The sequence below is a fragment of the Pimephales promelas genome, chromosome 9, assembly GCF_988280905.1.
Source record: "Pimephales promelas chromosome 9, fPimPro1.hap1.1, whole genome shotgun sequence".
Classification (NCBI taxonomy): domain Eukaryota; kingdom Metazoa; phylum Chordata; class Actinopteri; order Cypriniformes; family Leuciscidae; genus Pimephales; species Pimephales promelas.
In genome coordinates, this window is record NC_142777.1 from 3,254,512 (window position 1) to 3,276,150 (window position 21,639).

The following is a 21,639-nucleotide window of genomic DNA, read 5'->3' on the forward strand; positions in this document are numbered from 1 at the left end:
TAAGTGAAATTACTGAACTTAAATATACAAGTTTGCTAAAAATCATCATTAAAGAAGAAAATTTCAAATGGCATTTAGAGGCTTTTGCATCTGAACTCTTCATATATTCTTTAAAAGTTTGCGTCACTCGGTGAAAGGACTATATCAACGGAAGCCAATGACATTACGGTTACAATGTTTTGGAAATTGTGTATGATAAAACGCATTCCTTTATTAATGTATATTGCGTTATAAATGTGGTTACGGTCATTCGTGAAATAAATCGGATTTTGATGTGCTCTTTAATGCATGCATTAATCTACAGGCTTTATAGAAAGTGTTACCGAATCTCCATCTTCAAGTTTGATCAATATCGCCCAGCTTGTCCAATGAATGAGCCGCTCGCGCTCACTCTGAATATGATGCTCTCACTGAGTCGCCTCGACCATCTTCAGCACCAGTCCCTCTCTCTCTCTCTCTCTCTCTACATCTCCCCCTCGCTCTCTTTCTCTCTCTCTCCACATGCAGAAGAATTGTTCTCCATGAGTCGCTCCGCTTCACTCACGGCTGGATTTTTGCGTTTATGATTCTCCTCAAACAGTTCGTTTTATGAGGCTTGGTTTTGTTTGAGGCAGGAGAGAAAATGGCTCAAAGCGCGCTGCTTTTTTTATTATGGCTATTCGGCACATCTCTCGCTGGCTTTCCAAATCAGATCAACATCGGTGAGTCCGTCCGGATACGCTTGCCTTTCTTTAATCGCTAGGCTGTGTGTGTGTGTGTGTGTGTGTGTGTGTGTCGATGTCTGGTTTCGATGTATATGCGTATATGGGTTAAACGAAGACGTATTGCTTGCTGTGTTAAGTGCACCACTAATACAATCTAAGGAATCATCACAAATGACACCAAACCCAATTGGCATAACTAATAAAACGATTATGATTGTTTATGTGAAATGTGTAGGTTTGCATGAATCTGCACGCATGTCAGCTTTCAAACTTGAGAGAAAGTTGCTTCCTACGAATGGATGCGAATCAAACACTAAGGATTTGACTCTCTATAGTGCTGATTTAAACCAGTTGTTTGCATGCATGAAATCTGTGCATCACATCTGATCCATTGCTGTTTGGTCTTCATAAAGGTGGGCTCTTCATGCGCTCCACCGTGCAAGAACACAGCGCTTTCAGATTCGCTGTGCAGCTCTACAACACCAACCAGAACACGACTGAGAAACCCTTCCATCTCAATTACAACGTAGATAACCTGGAGTCATCCAACAGTTTCTCTGTCACTCATGCATGTGAGTACTACGAGCTTTATTGCTTCAACGCTGCTTCATATCACTGCCTGAACGAGACGGGGGAATGATTGTCCATTGGTGGACGTTCGGTGTTAATTATCATCCTTGTCCATTGGTAATAAAGCAGTCACTGTTTGATAGATCTCAGCTCGAGAACGAGTGGAGAACCGCTGTACCCCATATATTATCTCATAATCTTTACTGTAATGATCCAGTTAGTGCACTGTGGAGCTCACGTGAAATATATTGGTACTGATTGAATAGCTTAATAGTGGTAACATAGCATAAGCGAGGCAAATACAAAACTCAAGAACCGACAGGGTTAGATTGAGAAGCCAGACGTTGTGTGTTGGAGTCGGGAGAGGTCAGCGAGGGACCGCGAGAGAGGATTTCATAGTTTCACGACAGAACAGAAACTTGCTTTTCCCGAATGGCTTCAACCGCTACGCTTGCTCAGCACATGACAAGTCGTTTTGTGTTTCTGCTTTGATGTTTTTGTGTGATGGAATCGCTTTGTAATTATGACAGTTCTTTTGCGGCATCCATGCTTGTCCAGTCTGATTTGCAAGTGAAAGTGTTGCAGTAAGAGGATGAGCATTCGGTGATAGAAGTGTTTTGTGGGCACAGTCTGTCGGTATTTTCTGAGTCAAAATCACTTTGTATTCAAAAGCAAGTTCCCTTGGCAACGCTGAATAACCCCGGCTTTGTGGAAGTACAGAGAGGTGTGAGAAAGATGGCGTGCAAGATTACACAACCTGAGGTTTTCATGGAATTGTTGGAGAGACGAAAAGAAAATAGTGTGTTGTTTGAGACTTGAATATTTCCTAGCAGACTTTCAAGAACTTTTTTGCTTAAATAGTGGTCGACCAATATTGATATCTAGTTAAGAAGTTTCAGTGACAGAAATGAACTTTTCCATTAAAGGGATAGTTCACTTTGAAATTCATTTTTGGTATGTTTTAGCTTACCTCAAGGGCATCTTTGTTTCAGCAGTAGTTTCAATTTTGATATTTTTAGGTCAAACCGTTCTTGTCTGTCAGTCATATAATGCAGGTCTATGGTCACCACCTCAAAGAGCATGCACAGAGAAGTCCAAATTAAACATGATTTAATGACTCGTGAATGTAAGTACACACACGAAACAAGCGGTTTGTGTAAGAAAACGTATTTTATATCGTTTTTACCTCTTGTAACCACAGCCACAAAGCGCCTGTGCCATTAGATCACTTGGACGTGGCTGTGGTAAAAACGAGAGGTAAAAACAATATAAATACTGTTCGTTTTCTCACACAAACCGCTCGTTTCGTGTCTTAGGCCATCAATGTGTGCTTACATTCACGAGTCATTAAATCATGTTTAATTTGGACTTTTCTGTGCATGCTCTTTGAGGTGGTGACCATAGACCTGCATTATATGACTGACAGACAACAACGGTTTGACCTAAAAATATCAAAATTGAAACTACTGCGGAAACAAAGACACCTACATCTTGGATGCCCTTGAGGTAGGCTAAAACATACCAAACATTAATTTCAACATGAACTATCCCTTTAAGGAATGATATTTATATTTACAGAGCAACTACAGCTGCATAAATAATGTTACGCAATTACGTTTTTAAATATAACATTTATTTAATATAGAAATATGAACTGTTGGAAAATTTGAAGCTTAATATATATATATATATATATATATCATTGATTTATTCATTCAATTGATTCGTTGAAAACAACTGATTCATTGAGGAACACAACACAAACCTGTTGATCAGATAGGCAACTATTTTTTTAAAACTTTTTAAACAGTTGACATCGACGATATTGTTAATAAAATGTACATCACTTCATATTTTTTTCAAATATTTATTAATTATATAACATTGGATAAAGTTTAAAATTGTGACGATCTTAAAAGGAGGACAAATGGCCACCCTTAGGTAAAATGACCATTTCCATTGGCTATTACCTTTAGAAATAGCTGTACAATGGTATATTTATCATGTTGATTGCATTTATCATGTAACCCATTTTCAAAGACATTTTTTTTATCTTTGTAATTTTTTGTTAACAGGATCAGCTCACCCAAAAATGAAAATTGTGTCATCACTTGTTCCAAACTTGTATGAGTTTATTTCTTCTGCTGAACACAAGATTTTATTTGAATAATGTCGGAAACCAAACAGTTGGACCCCATTGACTTCCATAGTATGGAAAAGGAAAACAAAAATACAATGGGTTCATCAGCTGTTTGGTTACTGACATTCTTCAAAATAACTTTATTTGTGTTTAATTTCATACCGGTCTGAGGGTTATTAAATTCTGACTAATTTTCATTTCTGGGCGAACTAAGTATAAGATGCAGCTGAATGCTGTCTAACAACTGACAACTGTGATATCCAGCAAGCCCTTATAATGTCAATGTATATATGTAACATTTGTACTTGTCTGAGCACATACACTCACATCGTCGGGTGTTGACTTCAGTGCTGTTGTGATGTGGTAACCTCAGCGGCCGAGTGGGTTTCTGAAGCTCTCCTCAACCTCTGCAGTGTGGTCTCATTAACAAACAGACCTCATATTGCTTCACTGCACTGACTGCCATTGGGATCTACACATAGGCAGCCAATCAAACCCAAGTGTCAATGTGGTAAAGGAGGTTCTGTAAAGGAGGCGCAAATCTCTGCGATCACATACTAACGAGGTGTCTGCACTGGTAAGAAAATGAGTGAGTAAATAATAGACTACATTGTTCTAGCATCAGCACACGTCCCTGCATTGAAGATGCATAGTGTTGGGGGAGAAGGAAGATGGATTTTTAGCAATCCTAATAAATCGAAGGGGGCTGTAGTCCTGAGAGAATCCCTTAGAAATGCATCTAGAAATGATTCGAGACGGTCTATAATGCCAGTGTCATTTTAAAACATGTTAGCTGCCATTTTGATTTTACAAAACAAAATAAACCTTCTCAACAAGAAAACAAAGCATATAGAAGAAGTATAATATAAGTATGATATAAGAAGTTGATTTCGCAATGACTTTAAACCAAATTATTTAGATGTTCTCTTTTTTTAGGCTGCCATTGTTTTGTTTGACTGAATTGAAGCAGCGCAGCATCTTACTTTTTTTTCTTCCACAAAATAAAAATCCCTTTTACATATGACAAGCTCATGTGAACGGTTGACATAGCGGATAATCATTGACTTTGTTTGGTTAATGATTATTATGAAAGCACACGGCCTGTAGCCACTGTAAATGTTAGTAGTTGTGTTTTTGTAAATGTCAGTGCTCTTGTTTAGAGGTATCCATGATGACATTTTAGATGGAAAAATGCAATACAAATTCTTATTTACTGTTAGAACAACTGATGGTTACGGCTTATTTTCATATTTCCCTGTACACATTGTTCTAACAATAAGTAACTTTGGATTACTTACAGTATTAGTCAACTAACTCGAATTAGAGTATTAGTAGACTGTTACACTCTTAAAAATGCTGGGTTGTTTCAACCCAAATTTGGGTCAAATATGGACAAACCCAAATATTGGGTTAAAAATGCAATTAAAAAAAGTAAAAGTTGACATTTTTAACCCAACATTTGGGTTTGTCCATATTTGACAACCCAATATTCACAACCCAATATTTGTCCATATTCACAACCCAAATGTTGCGTCAAAAATGCAATTAAAAAACGTACAGTTAAAAATGACATTTTTAACCCAATAGTTGGGTGTGTCCATATTTTACCCAAATTTGGGTTCAAACAACCCAGCATTGTTTAGAGTGGAGGTGTTAGGGTTCGTGTAATGCGTTGACGTAGTGGCAAAGTGACTTATAATCAGTAGAATGTCAAAATAAAGCTGATATTATAGGGGAGCAACTCTATTGAGCAAATTTCACTTTTACATTGTGTTTGAACATAAACGTGTGTTGGCCATGTGTGTACACAACCACCCTTTAATGCTAAAAATCAACCCACTCCTTTTTTAAATCCCCATAAATCATAAGCAATCTCTCAGAATAAGTGTTTTCAGATTCTATTCAATGTGACGTCACATTGCTCAGGCCCCGCCCACAACTGCTGACAGACTCCACCCTATTAGCATAGACCCCGCCCTCAGTGAGCTGAACACAGTCCGCCAGGTTTATCTCCTTGCCAGAGCATTTAACAGCAGCACTCAAGTAAGAAAAGCTACTAAAGTTATTCAGTCAAGAGTAGTGAGGGATTTTCTGTTTTTCTTTCATTGTTTGATTCATATTAACAGCAGTATGTCCTGTGTATATTACTCTAGATCTAATATACACATGCGATTTCTTTCCCTGCTGTTTACGTTCACAGACATTACCGACTGTGTTTATGTGATTTTTGTGTGTTTTTGAAATAACCTTGTATATTTGATAGTTTAAAGGATTAGTTCACTTTTGAAAAAACTTTTGCTGATAATTTACTCACCCCCATGTCATCCAAGATGTCCATGTCTTTCTTTCCTCAGTCGAAAAGAAATTAAGGTTTTTGATGAAAACATTCCAGGATTTTTCTCCTTATAATGGACTTCAATGGGAACCAGGTCCAACCGAGGTCCAAACGACAGTTATAACAGTTACAGATGCAGCTTCAAATGTCTTTAAACGACACCAAACGATGAATAAGGGTCTTATCATGCGAAACGATCGGTTATTTCAAAGCTTATTCCAAAAATGTAACTTTTCTAAGGACAAATGCTAGCCTTGTAATATATTGTGAGGCGCGTTTGCAACGTCACGTAATACGTACCCAGACAGCAAACTGACATTGAATCAACGTGGAAACGACGTCTCTCATGACATTGAAACAACGTTGATTTGCTCATCGAATTAACGTTGAACCAACGTCAGACACGGCATTCTTCAAAGCTAAATGAAATCGAAAATTGGTTTGCTTTCATAACGTTGAAACAACGCGTTGATTTCAAGTTGATTTTCCGTTAGTTTTGAAAGAATGACGCGTCTGACGTTGGTTCAACGTTAATTCGATGAGCAAAACAATGTCAGATCAACGTTGTTTCGATGTCATATTTCCACGTTGATTCAATGTCAGTTTGTTATCTGGGTAATTACGTTCAAAAGGTCACGGGCGACGTAGCCGGAAGTACAGAATCAAAATCGTCCGACATCGTTGTTTTACCTTTTAATTCCTTTTTTGTAAACGGCGTTTGAGTTAGTTTTCACGTTCAACCTATGCGTTCAACTTGTAAACACTCTGTACTTCTGGCTACGTCGCCCGTGACCTTTTGAACGTAATTACGTATTACGTGACGTTGCAAACGCGCCTCACAATATATTACAAGGCTAGCATTTCTCCTTAGAAAAGTTACATTTTTGGAATAAGCTTTGAAATAACCGATCTTTTCGCATGATAAGACCCTTATTCATCGTCTGGTGTCGTTTAAAGACATTTGAAGCTGCATCTGTAACTGTTATAACTGTGGTTTGGACCTCGGTTGGACCTGGTTCCCATTGAAGTCCATTATAAGGAGAAAAATCCTGGAATGTTTTCATCAAAAACCTTAATTTCTTTTCGACTGAAGAAAGAAAGACATGGACATCTTGGATGACATGGGGGTGAGTAAATTATCAGCAAAAGTTTTTTCAAAAGTGAACTAATCCTTTAAGCACAATAAGATAACCTAGTTTAATACTCATTTCAGCGCTCAGAAATCCCTATATTAGAAGTTTAGACTGATATGGCTTAAAAACAAAATGTCATGATGCGTGACCGCGATAGAGATGATAATCAAAACCAAACAGATGTTGAGTACAGGTCCCGCCCTCTTCTGGATATTGGGTCAGCAGCTCATTTGCATTTAAAGATACAAGGACAAAAACAGCATGTTTTTCCTTCCACTCAAAAATGGACATTTACAGCATGGTAATAAATGATCTGTGGGGTATTTTGACCTGAAACTTCACAGACACATTCTGGGGACACCTGAGACTGATATTACAGCTTGTAAAAAGGGACATAGGGACAAAGGGTAATTTCACCGGTGGAAACATGAAAATGTATTGTAGTAGATGTAGTAGAATTGTATCATAAATTTATTGGGTCTTTCTCGGCCGATATAAGGCAAAAAATGACTTTTTAGTGCTTGTTGATTGTAGACTACAATCCCCATAGTGCATTGCAATGCTCAGCTCCGCAGGCCACTCCCACTACTCCGCCCATCAATGTAGACTAGAGTTGAGCTCCACTCTACGCTACCGCTTGGAAATCATTTCGCACAATGAAAACAGATAATGCGCGCTACTATAATATGACGACGTACGACGGCGCCCACGCAATCGGCCAATGGATTGGCGTGATTTTATATGGGCTATCGCGTAATTTTACAAACCTTGGAGCGTTGGGAGTGTCCTTTAAGCAGACAGACTAACTGACTGATAGTTGCAAAATAACTTCGGGACCATCGAAACAAAGAGCTACCCAAGTGGTTTTCTACAACCACTGAGAAACTGTGCAAAGTGAAGAAGTGCTTCCATTACTCCTCAAACGTGACAGCTACACTTTTGGTTTTGCATTTCAAAAGCGGCATGAAGGATCTGAAGCACGCTGAATAAAATCTTCAAATGGCTGCGGCGCTGAGTGTGTTTAGATGACGCCATGTGCTGAAGTTGTCACAGTCGTTTCTAAGTGTTTTCCTTTTACCCATGTGGAGATTTGTTTAACAGCAAATCAAAAATGCACAGAGGAAGCATGGAGAAATGTGCCGAACTTTCAAAGAAAGACGCATTAGTATGCGGTTGCTAGGGTGTTCCGGGTGGTTACCAGGTGGTGAGCTAGTCGGCCCTGGTGTCGTACGAGCAGCAGTCATGCTTGCTTTAACTAATTATCAGTGTAAATGATTTTTGCTCCTGACTTCACAGCTTGCAATGTATTCACCATCTATTCTTCTCAAAAAAATGCCTTACCTAGTATCTTGCATAATAGGTTCTGAGCATAATTTCTTGGTTCACTTGTCTTTAATGTGATACTGAACTGAAAAGATGTGTAATAAAGATCCAAAGTGAGACATAAAGCTTTACGAATGGCAAATCAGTGCAGCATTCCTTCAGTCACCACGAAACACATTTCAATATTTAATTTTTCGCCTTGCTTTTCGTGCCGGTTGCTCTATATAAAATCAGCGCATATTAATTTAATTCCGTCACATGGGAGTAGATGTCTTTTAAGGTGAATCTATTTAAGGGAAGCGATGTTCCTCCAAGGCTGGAGCAGCGTCACATGTCTCTCCCTGTAAACCTTCATTAGGAACAGCAGCCTAGCGGCCCACGTTCACAGCAGGCTGGAACGCAAACAAACTTTCAACACAGAATCATTTGTTCTTTCCTCGTTACTAGCTTGGATTCAAGTAAACAAGACCTTATCAGCGCCTTTCTGTCTATTCGGCTGATCGGATGTCGCCCCGATGAGGCTCTCTTTACTGTAAATTCAATACGCTTGGGCAGTCAAAGTGGAAAAGTAAAGTCTGGGAAGAAGCCGCTTCGCAAGTTGTTGTTTTTGGTTTTATCAATTAAATATATATATTTCTGTCTATCTGATATGAGTACTGGCATTGAAAACTGCTTTGCTGTTAGGTTATCAATCAATCATTTAGGTAATTGCTGTTTAGTGACAATGAAGCAAACCAATGTTTATGAATGACTGAGCAAAGTAATGAGACTGCTTCTCAAATTGTTCCAGTTGATTGTACGCTGAGATTACATATTTGGCCGTAAAATTGTTTTTTTTTTGTTTCTAATGATGTTGAAGTTATAATCTTGGGACGTTTTGATGAGATTCCAAGTTATTTTTTGGGAAGAAATATCATTCTGGGTTTGGTCATGTTTCATCACAGAACCAAATTAAAACTATTGTGCATAATTAAGTGAAAGTAGTTTTTTAGTACCCTTAATATTTTGGTGTTATGACTGTTATTCTATTTTCATGACAGATAATGCATTTCTCCCCAAATTCTCATTAGCAAAACAACAACAACAACAACAAAACTTTATATATATACTCACCGGCCACTTTATTGGGTTCACCTGCTTGTTTATGCAAATATATAATCAGACAATACCATGAAAACAACTAGCCACTTTTATTTTATTTCGGCTTAACCTGAACTTCTAAAACAAATTGACAAGGAAAGAAACTGGCATTCATTGTGACTGTACATTCTTCTCTTGTGACTTATTTTACACATTATATCAAGGTGTCCTTGTGTGACAGTGTTATTATTCATGTACAGAAGAATATACTTTTGAACCAGCAACGTAATGGTCAAATAGAGCTGCTTGTACACCAAAGACAGCGCTGTCAAAACTGTCTGCCACACAAGCACAATGAAATGGCCATCCGCAGCAAAATGTTCTGGCAGAAATGCAGGGCTCACAAAAATAATAGAATAAATAGACTCAAAATGACATTTCACCTCCACCGCCTATTGACGGAGACAGATTTCTGAGTCACTGAAGTACGCTGAGCACAACAAAGTACAGAGATGGCTAAAGATTGCTAGATAAGAGCGATATTTGCCATAGGGAATCAGCTGTGATGTGTACTGTGAAGACATTATGCGCAATATGGCCACTGCGACGGCAAAGCAAACAGCACATTTAAGCATTAATTCAGTACTCGAGTACAATCTGCACGCTGTCACTCCTCCCGGTAATGAGAAATGAATCTTCCCAGACAGCATACATCATTTCCGGGAGAGCGGAACGTCTTTATGTTTGCAGAATTCAGCATTTTTTGAGATTTTAACATATCGCACTTAATAGACCACATCTGTTGCGATTACAAATATTTACATTTTGTCTTAGATTTTATCTTCTCGTGTTTTGGCCAGTCACAAGTTTGTGTTTGTTTTGCCACTGTGAATCTAATCCTTTGTTTTGTTTGCTGCCAGTTTGAGTCTTAAGCGAGCGTCAGTTTTGCAGTGGAAGTTTCGAGGGTTTCGCTTTGTTTTGTGCTGCTCATGGTGGATGTATCTGCCAAGACGCATGAATTTTCCTCCCAGTCGCTGATTTGCGTTTGGGACATGGTTTTTGCTTTTGCACCTCGTAGCTTTTGTGCAGCACTTTTGGGTTTTAACTGTTTTCTCTGGATGTGTTTCACTGTAAAAAAAAAATAATCCTGTAAAATAACAGTAAACTATGGAAGCTTGTTTCCGCCACTGAATAAAGAATAAATAAATAAATAATTGCGACTTTTTATCTCACAATTGCAAGATATGAAGTCAGAATTGTGAGATATAAAGTCAGAATTGCGAGATATAAAGTCAGAATTGCGAGATATAAAGTCAGAATTGGGAGATATAAAGACAGAATTGTGAGATATAAAGTCAGAATTGCGAGATATAAAGTCAGAATTGCGTGATATAAAGTCAGAATTGTGTGATATAAAGTCAGAATTGCGAGATATAAAGTCAGAATTGCGTGATATAAAGTCAGAATTGCCAGATATAAAGTCAGAATTGAGAGATATAAAGTCAGAATTGTGTGATATAAAGTCATAATTCTGTGAAAAAAGGCAGAATTGCGACTTTTTATCTCACAATTCCGACTTTTTTTTCTCACAATTACGATTTTACATCTCGCAATTCTGAATTTATAACACATAATTGTGAGTTTATATGTCGAAATTGTGACATATTCTCTCAGAATTGTGAGATATAAACTTTTTTCAAAGACTAACTTTTCCCCCCTCAGAATAGTTTATGTCTTGCATTTCTGACTTTTTAACACACAATTGCAACTTTATATCTCGCAATTCCTACTTTATATCTCGCAATTCTGACTTTATATCTCGCAATTCTGACTTTATATCACGCAATTCTGACTTTATATCTCGCAATTCTGACTTTATATCTTGAAATTCTGACTTTATATCCCGCAATTCTGACTTTATATCCCGCAATTCTGACTTTATATCTCAATTCTGACTTTATATCTCGCAATTCTGACTTTATATCTTGAAATTCTGACTTTATATCACGCAATTCTGACTTTATATCCCGCAATTCTGACTTTATATCTCAATTCTGACTTTATATCTCGCAATTCTGACTTTATATCTCGCAATTCTGACTTTATATCTCGCAATTCTGACTTTATATCTGGCAATTCTGACTTTATATCACACAATTCTGACTTTATATCTCGCAATTCTGACTTTATATCTCGCAATTCTGACTTTATATCACACAATTCTGACTTTATATCTCGCAATTCTGACTTTATATCTGGCAATTCTGACTTTATATCACGCAATTCTGACTTTATATCTCGCAATTCTGACTTTATATCTCGCAATTCTGACTTTATATCACACAATTCTGACTTTATATCTCGCAATTCTGACTTTATATCTGGCAATTCTGACTTTATATCACGCAATTCTGACTTTATATCTCGCAATTCTGACTTTATATCACACAATTCTGACTTTATATCACACAATTCTGACTTTATATCTCGCAATTCTGACTTTATATCTCGCAATTCTGACTTTATATCTCGCAATTCTGACTTTATATCTGGCAATTCTGACTTTATATCACACAATTCTGACTTTATATCTCGCAATTCTGACTTTATATCTCGCAATTCTGACTTTATATCACACAATTCTGACTTTATATCCCGCAATTCTGACTTTATATCTCAATTCTGACTTTATATCTCGCAATTCTGACTTTATATCTCGCAATTCTGACTTTATATCTCGCAATTCTGACTTTATATCTCAATTCTGACTTTATATCTCGCAATTCTGACTTTATATCTCGCAATTCTGACTTTATATCTCGCAATTCTGACTTTATATCTGGCAATTCTGACTTTATATCACACAATTCTGACTTTATATCTCGCAATTCTGACTTTATATCTCGCAATTCTGACTTTATATCACACAATTCTGACTTTATATCCCGCAATTCTGACTTTATATCTCAATTCTGACTTTATATCTCGCAATTCTGACTTTATATCTCGCAATTCTGACTTTATATCTCGCAATTCTGACTTTATATCTGGCAATTCTGACTTTATATCACACAATTCTGACTTTATATCTCGCAATTCTGACTTTATATCTCGCAATTCTGACTTTATATCACACAATTCTGACTTTATATCCCGCAATTCTGACTTTATATCACGCAATTCTGACTTTATATCTCGCAATTCTGACTTTATATCACACAATTCTGACTTTATATCTCGCATTTCCTACCTTATATCTCGCAAATTCTGACTTTATATCACACAATTCTGACTTTATATCACACAATTCTGACTTTATATCTCGCAATTCTGACTTTATATCACACAATTCTGACTTTATATCTCGCAATTCTGACTTTATATCTCGCAATTCTGACTTTATATCACACAATTCTGACTTTATATCCCGCAATTCTGACTTTATATCTCAATTCTGACTTTATATCTCGCAATTCTGACTTTATATCTCGCAATTCTGACTTTATATCTCGCAATTCTGACTTTATATCTGGCAATTCTGACTTTATATCACACAATTCTGACTTTATATCTCGCAATTCTGACTTTATATCTCGCAATTCTGACTTTATATCACACAATTCTGACTTTATATCTCGCAATTCTGACTTTATATCTCGCAATTCTGACTTTATATCTCGCAATTCTGACTTTATATCACGCAATTCTGACTTTATATCTCGCATTTCCTACCTTATATCTCGCAAATTCTGACTTTATATCACACAATTCTGACTTTATATCACACAATTCTGACTTTATATCTCGCAATTCTGACTTTATATCACACAATTCTGACTTTATATCACACAATTCTGACTTTATATCTCGCAATTCTGACTTTATATCTCGCAATTCTGACTTTATATCTCGCAATTCTGACTTTATATCTCGCAATTCTGACTTTAAACCTCGCAATTCTGACTTTATATCTCGCAATTCTGACTTTATATCTCGCAATTCTGACTTTATATCTCGCAATTCTGACTTTATATCACGCAATTCTGACTTTATATCACACAATTCTGACTTTATATCTCTCAATTTTGACTTTATATCTCGTAATTCTGACTTTATATCTCGCAATTCTGACTTTATATCTCGCAATTGTGAGAAAAAAAGTCAGAATTGTGAGATAAAAAGTCGCAATTACCTTTTTTATTTTTCAATCTGTGGCGGAAACAAGCTTCCATAGTAAACATCTAGTGTGTAAAAAAAACCCGAGTACGTTACTGTTTTTTAATTTATCAGCTAAATACCATTTTGTCTGCTATATACTGTTAAATTACTGTATCTGACAAAATGGTATTTAGTTGTTCATTTCAAAAACAGTAACACCATATTTTTACCGTATGATGCTGGCAACCACAGCTGCCAATTGTTTACTGTTTTTTTTACAGGATTATTTTTTGAAATTGCATTTAAAGAGTGATTTCTACCCTCCAACATTGATAAACTTTGAGAATTGAAATGCTATTTCACCGAGATTTCGATTTCTCGTCGTGTAGCAGGGTATTGTTAACAGCTGCACTACCTCAGAAAACTCTTTTAGCTTGAAATTAGACATGTAGCTAAATCATGAGGTGGAATCCATTTTCTTGATTGGAATATGAATCAAGTTGTCCTACCACTGCTTATAAAATTGCCATTCTGTGATGAGATCAATACAGCCAAACTGATATCAAACTGCTGTGCCTTGTTATGCCTTGTTCTTCCCTGAGTAAATAAGCACACATACACTGAGATTGGAATTTTATTAGATGTGCATTTTCTATTTGGCAAAAATGTTTCGCTTATCATGTCTGGGCAAGCACTGCTTGAGATAAGACAGAGCTAATAGCCTCCGGTACGTTTGACTGAGTCAAAGTCCATTTGAGTTTTGTTTAGTCAATTAGCCTAGCTAAACTTGTGGTGTTTTGCAGGAAAAAAAGAGGTATTTCTCAGTCATGTCTGTTTGGGTTTTGGTTCCTGCTTATTGGTTAATGTTTATGTCATGTGATTCCCTGTTTCCCTCAAGTGGTTCCTTTGTTTCATGCATGTTTGTCTTGTCAGGTGATTTTCCGTACTGTTTATCTTTGGTTTGTCAGCTCAGGTGTATCTTGTTTGGCATTAGTTACTGGCTAAGTAATTCATGAGCGCTAAAAAACTATGTTCTATAATATGAGTGTGTGTTGTATGAATGTAATATGAACGTACAACAACCGCCTTGATGTTATTATCACATGACCTACCAGTGTCAGTTGTGTTGCTGTGTTGCGGTACTTTTCTCCTACTCTTTTTCTCCTTTTCTCCTACTCTCCTACCGTGAATTCGGAAATATACTTCTTTTGTCTCATAATGTTTTTCACCAGTGTGCGAATTTGGATGCAGCCTTTGTGTATTTAAGGTGCATTTCAACTCTGCATATTCATATTGGCATTGATAGTGTTGGCTTAGAAATGCATAATTCCCATTCGAAGAACATGAACAGTTCTGAGAGGAACATCATGATGTCATCTCGGCATGGCGTGGACGCAGCATTATAGCCCTGGTGTTTCCTTGTTTGTGTCACGCTGCTGTTGGCGAGTCAAGTCTTTGTCAGTTAAATGCGTTATTAACGGCGTTAACGCAAAACCATTTTAAAGGCGTCAATTTTTTTATCGTATGATTAACGGTCTTCTTGACCTAGCAAATGTTGTAATTTTTTCACATGGCTTTGTAACAGGATGCGACATGCGTGGCGCTGCGCTACGAAACACATTCATTTCAATGGACGTTTTGTTGCTTCATCGACCAACGCGCAACTGGATCTAGCTAGACCGGAAACAAAACAATAGGCACGACGCAGCACTCATTTGTTTAGGCTTGCGTGGTGGCCAAATAGTCGATTAACGTTACGTTTTAAGTGTATGACGAGCGTGAGACGCCGAAATGGATGCCAATAAGATTCTGAATGGAAAGTTTACTTTTAAAAAAGTAAAAGATAAAAGTAAGTGAGAGATTGTTTTTGCCAAGTGAGTTTGAATTTGAACACCGTATATGTAAATAAAATAAATGAAGAGACATTTAGAACAGATAAAAATGTGCGATTAATTGTGATTAATCGTGAGTTAACTATGACATTAATGCGATTAATCGCGATTAAATACTTTAATCGTTTGACAGAACTACTTTTTTGATTTTTGTATATGTTCTATGGGATAATAAACTGCACTTGGTTAAGTTATTAAAGCTGTAGTATGTAATTTTTTGATGCTAAAATATTTTTTCAGTAAAATAAATCAGCATCAAATCAAAACTGACCCTATGGAATGATTCATCTATGATGTCATAACTACCGTGAATTCGGACATACTTCTTTAGTCTCATACTGTATTTAGACTCTGCACCCTGTGATGCTACATCCAATGGCATGAGTTTGGGGCGGAGCCACATTTTTGACCGACCAATGTGTTTAGAAAGCCTATAGAGAGCCTAAGTCCCTCCCCTTCCGGTCGACCACCATGGGACCTTATTTCGGAAAAATATTGAATGGTTGTCAATGGCGAGAGACAACAAATATTTTGATCTTGTTTGAATTGTGCCCTGAATTACACATGATGTTTGTCAATTTAAAAGATACATTTTAAAGTAAAAAAAGTCGCAGTTTGATATGAAACCGTTGAGGTATAAGACTGTGAAAATACGTAATTACAAAGACTACAAACCCCACAGGCGCACATTTTCTCTCAATGAATGAAGCTAACTTACTGAGGCTGTCTGTCATTGTTTCTACAGTCTTACGTTATAATCGTAACGTTACGCCGTCATACCTGAGTGTTTTGTACCAGACTGCACACACACGAGCAGCGGATCTCGTTTCGCTACGTAGTTCATTGAGCGATTTTCACATAAAACTAAATGTTACTCTTCTGTTTTATGATTTTTGACTTTCAGAATTATCTTTTAAATTGACAAACATCATATGTGTAATTGAGGGCACAGTTCAGACGGAATAAAAAGATAAGTTGTCCCTCGCCATTGACTACCATTCATATTTTTTCCGAAATAAGGTCCCATGAGCCGGAAGCGGAGGGGCGGGACTTGGGCTCTCTATTTGCAAATAGTTTGGTTTGAAAATTAACGTAGCAGCTCTGTTTTGGTGATGCACCGAAATTTCACGCTTCAATTAATTTCAGAACAGAAGAAGTTTATACAATGTCTTACAATGTCGCACGTCAAAGTGATTTTGAAGGCATTCTGTTAAATTAATTAGTGACACTAGCTAAACAATATTTGAGCGTGCTAATCCCCCAGGCAGGGCTTTGAATGTTCGATACATTCTGTTGCCCAGGACTATGACAGATGTGCAGCTTTGAAGTATGGTTGGGGTGAAAGGGGAGGGGATGGTGGGAGCTCCCTAATTACTTCTGTTTTCCCATTATGCCATTCAAAGCTCGAAGTCGCAGGTACATTCAGACGAGCAGTTCAAAGCCAAAGAAACAACATGAAAAGACCGTGGGTGCAGCGTTTCTTTTCTGATGGCCACAGCTGAATTAAAGCTGAGTATGTCTTCCTCCTCGCAGCACGACAGAACAGTGAGACCAGTGCAGGTTTTTGTTCTCCTCATGAGCTTACTTTTCTTGATTTTTGTTGAAGAAAGAATTAGCATTCCTAGGCCCTTTAATCTCGTCTCTCTCTGTCTGCACAAAGTTGCCCATCTTTCATTCTGTCATTAGGCTAATGGTGTGCATCTCCTCTGCCAAGATTTTACATGTGCCTAGCCCCTTTTTTATGGGACCCACCAGTTTCGTACACACCCTCCTAGCAGATGGGTTATTTGGCCACGTCGCGTTGCAGTCTGCTGTTTCACTTTTTGAAAAAAAAGCTACAACAAAGCTTGGTTTTATATTATTCACATTAGCTTTTTAAAGTTTAAGGGAGTGTTCACACCCTTCCCTTCCTGAAAAAATCCAGCATAAACCAGTATTAATGTTGGTCCAGGCTGGTTTATGCTGGTCTAGCTGGTGGTGACTTAAGCCTAGTTCATACTACATGATTTTAAGACCGATATGCAAATCGTTGAGCTCGCCGACAGGTCAGGGTGTTATTGCGTGCAAATCGTGGGGCGATGAATCTGTTAGTATGAAAGAGCCAACAACGCATTGAAGACGCTCGCAGACGCATCGCCGAGCCCAGAAAAATATCTAGCTAGATATCCAGAGCTGTCGCACGACTCAACCTCAGTGATGTCATGAGCTACAGCCAATCAGAGCAAGGCATGGGTTGAGGTCACCGGGTAAATCGTATTTTTTCTTTTTTGCATTTTTTTTTTCTCAGAGCAAATCATCGCACAAACATCGTTTGCAGCACTAGTTTCTGTCTGCAGTCCATGTGTACCAGATGAGGGTTGTTTCTGTCTGGGAAATGTTGAGACTAACAATAACTAAGATTCATAAATGCTGTAGAATTATTGTTCATTCTTACTGTAGTTCATGTCAACTAATATTTAAAGGGATAGTTCACTTTGAAATTCATTTTTGCTCACCTCAAGTTAATTTTTGGTATGTTTTATCTTACCTCAAGGGCATCCAAGATGTAGGTGTCTTTGTTTCCACAGTATTTTCAATTTTGATATTTTTAGGTCAAACCGTTCTTGTCTGTCAGTCATATAATGCAGGTCTATGGTCACCACCTCAAAGAGCATGCACAGAGAAGTCCAAATTAAGCATGATTTAATGACTTGTAAATGTAAGTACACATGCTCTTTGAGGTGGTCATCATAGACCTGCATTATATGACTGAAAATACTGTGGAAACAAAGACACCTACATCTTGGACGCCCTTGAGGTAAGCTAAAACATACCAACAATTATTGAATTGAACATTGAACAACCCAAACTGTGAAACCTACGTCATCAGAAAAAGAAACCGTTCCAGACCGGAAGTAACTTTTCAGATTTTGATTAAAGATTACTAAGGTAAAACATTTTTTTAATATATATTCACTTGCACGGATTAATTGTTCACCACAAGACTAGTAATATGCGCTAACAAAGTAAATAGGTTCAGTTTTGATTTCACAGGAACTTAAAGTTTTACCCAACTAAGCGTATCATTTTCTTTTTTGGTCTAACCAAGAGAATCAAACTACAAGTGTGAAACAACACGTGAGAATGCTACTATTTAACAAATATAGTTTCAAAAGAATCCACAGCATAAAGCATTGTGTTACCCAGTGAAAGCCGGTCCGGAACAGAGTATGTTAGTGGAGTGATGGCCACTCTCCCTCCTCATTCTTCAATAACAAAATCTGCTTTTTGGGACCGGATGGTGTAGTTACAGTGTGTACCTGCAGGGGCGAATCTGAGCAAAACTTTGTGCTGTAAAGCTTCTCTGTGTATTTCAAGTGATCTTTGTTAGCTTGCTTGTTTCCTGGAAATGAAACGGTTGCCAGTGCCACGCTCTGAAACACACATTATTTGTGATGAGAAACGGTGTGATTTTTAAGATTGTTTGATAAACTCCTAATCTCTCATGAGTGGCAAGATTTTCCCTCGCTGTCAGTCGGCAAACCAGCACAGCTTGTGCTATGATCAAACGCTCATCTGCAAAGAGCATATGTAATGACAGGTTGAAAGATGAAAGACTCGACTTGTTCTCGCCTTTTTCTTTCTAACTGTCTCGAATGAAATTGTGAAGTCATGTATGACTCTCTCTGACAGATGCCCTTGACAGTCCATGCTATGGTCTTGGCCCAGCACTGTTCTCATTAGCCAGAGCATCGGTCCACTGGAGGCGTTTTGTCAGGTCATTCTGCCCCTCGCAATCTAAAGCCAAAAAAAGCAACTTCTGCCTGGGTCTGCCGTCAGAACGGTGGTGTCCAGCATTGCCGGAGTCGGGGGAGATCTGTCAAACGAGAGGGAGGATGTCTTCGGGGCGAGTGGACAGTTGCTGTCCCACCATGGATCAACTGTTCCAGCATTATGAAGGAAGAGCTACTCTCAGGACAGAGAACGCTACTCAAACATATACATCTCCTGGCCTGGCCCATGTATCTACTTAAAATAGAGATTTCACTGTAAGATGCTTAGCCTACCAAAATACACATTCAACAATAGAGCCCTATACGGAAGCCCTTAACCGCAACCTAAAAAAAAAAAAAGTCAGTAAAAAAAAAAAAAAATCTGTAAAAAAAAAAAAAAATCTAGCATTTCGAGATTAAAGTCGAAATGTTTCGAGATTAAAGTCGGAATGTTTCGAGATTAAAGTCGAAATGTTTCGAGATTAAAGTCGGAATGTTTCGAGATTAAAGTCGGAATGTTTCGAGATTAAAGTCGAAATGTTTCGAGATTAAAGTCGAAATGTTTCGAGATTAAAGTCGGAATGTTTCGAGATTAAAGTCGAAATGTTTCGAGATTAAAGTCGAAATGTTTCGAGATTAAAGTCGAAACATTGTGCATTCATAACAGTGCGCGTCCACTGGCTCAGAGCGCGCGCGTGTGTGTGTGAAGTGGACACAAAATAGTAGCTTTTTACTTTTATCTGAATTACTTATCTTACTTTATCGTTATAAAATATAATGCGCCGGAATAGACTTTAGCCTATAGGAAAACCAACACGGAAAACACTTTTCAGACTGGATGGAGAAATCCAGCTTTATGAATGAATGAATGAATGAATAGGGCATTTATATAGCGCTTTCATATATGCCTGCACTCAAAGTGCTTTACAATCATATCAGAGAATCTCTCCTCAACCATAAGTGGTTATTAAATCTTAGGAAATCACAGGATCCGGCCAAATGATTGGATACAGAATGATGCACTTAAAATGTATCCAGAGCGTCATTACGTTGAAGAGGGAGACCGAACAGTTACTGTTGTGTTCTCGACCCAGATAGTGTTGACTAGACGAGCACGAAAACACCTCAGAAACACTGCCACTAGCACGTGTGACGTGTGTAGAATTTTGTTGAAAGCCCAGATAAAAGTAAAAAGCTACTATTTTGGGTTTATCCATGGCAGTTCGACTTCACACACACACACACACACGCTCTGAGCCAGTGGACGCGCACTGTTATGAATGCACAATGTTTCGACTTTAATCTCGAAACATTTCGACTTTAATCTCGAAACATTTCAACTTTAATCTCGAAACATTTCGACTTTAATCTCAAAACATTTCGACTTTAATCTCAAAACATTTCGACTTTAATCTCGAAATGCTAGATTTTTTTTTTTTACAGATTTTTTTTTTTTTTAGGTTGCGGTTCAGGGCTTCCGTAGCCCTATACACTGAATTCCAACACATTCTCACCCCAAGGCGTCACCTTTGACCATGCTTCAATATTTGACGTTTTAGGCGCCCTTTAGCATCACTTACATGACGCGATCCTACGGCGTCATCTAACTGACGCTAAAGGAAAGCGTCAGTTAGAGGATGCGGTTAGGTTTAGGTGTGGGGTGGGGGTAGGGTACACGCGATCCTAGGGCGTCATCTAACTGACGCTAAAGGGCGCCTAATGCGTCAGATATTGAAGCATGTCCAAATGCTTCCCAAGGCGTCAGTTAGGTGACGCCTTGGGAGTGAGAATGGGCTGTGAATTCATAATAAATTGTAGATGTCTTCAGCATTCTGCAACAAATATTTTTTCAGATTGTCGACACTATTGTAAGTCATAAAGTGAGCCACTCTAAAAAGTGCTGGGTTGTTTTAACCCAATTTTGGGTCAAATATGGACAAACCCAGCCATTGGGTTACATGTTTTAATTACATTTTTAACCCAATGTTAAGTTTGTCCATATTTGACCCAAAATTGGGTTAAAACCAACCCAGCACTTTTTAGAGTGATATTTAAATTTATGACATCATGAATTCGACAGGCATGCATTATGATATTAAGGGCCAGGTTTACTTACAGCTTGCACCAGTGCAAACCCTCTTTTAGCGTTAAAAAACGACTGTCAGGAAAGACACGCATGAAGAATTAGGCTGACCTTATTGCATATTTAGTGGAGTTTCCCTTTCAGACACTAATTTTATCGGAGGAGAGAATTTAAATGAATTACACAAGGTGATTTACTAAGGTTTGCACTCATCAATCTATTGGTGTTTGCGTCATTACCAGACGCTAATTTGTTCTGCTCTTGGTAGATTGCGTTGGTCATTACATTTGCTGCACCAATTAGTTATCAATTATGCATTATGGTCATAAATGGTCATTTTGATTTGTTAAATCAATATCTCTGGTATTGCTAATAGCAGTTTTTAAAAAAAAAAAATATATATATATTTTTGCAGTGTTTTGCTAGAATGTAACATTAAAAAATATATATTTTTTTAAACTCAACAATT

At 37.7% G+C, this 21,639-nt stretch overlaps 1 protein-coding gene across 6 annotated transcripts in view; it reads left to right on the plus strand.

Moving 5' to 3' along the window:
- The first annotated feature begins 476 nt into the window (after positions 1-476).
- Positions 477-21,639, plus strand: part of gria3b (glutamate receptor, ionotropic, AMPA 3b) — a 199,061-nt gene continuing 177,898 nt past the window's right edge. For 3 of the 6 annotated variants that reach the window (XR_016169632.1, XM_089134685.1, XM_039694143.2), the window contains exons 1-2: positions 477-701; positions 1,118-1,276. Coding sequence is in view for 5 of the 6 variants with exons in the window: in XM_089134685.1 (XP_088990811.1) it covers positions 623-701; positions 1,118-1,276 (238 nt within the window). In the remaining variant the exon portion in view is untranslated. The remainder of the gene's footprint in view (positions 702-1,117; positions 1,277-21,639) is intronic. The other 3 variants (XM_039694142.2, XM_039694141.2, XM_039694144.2) reach the window with 1 other exon arrangement.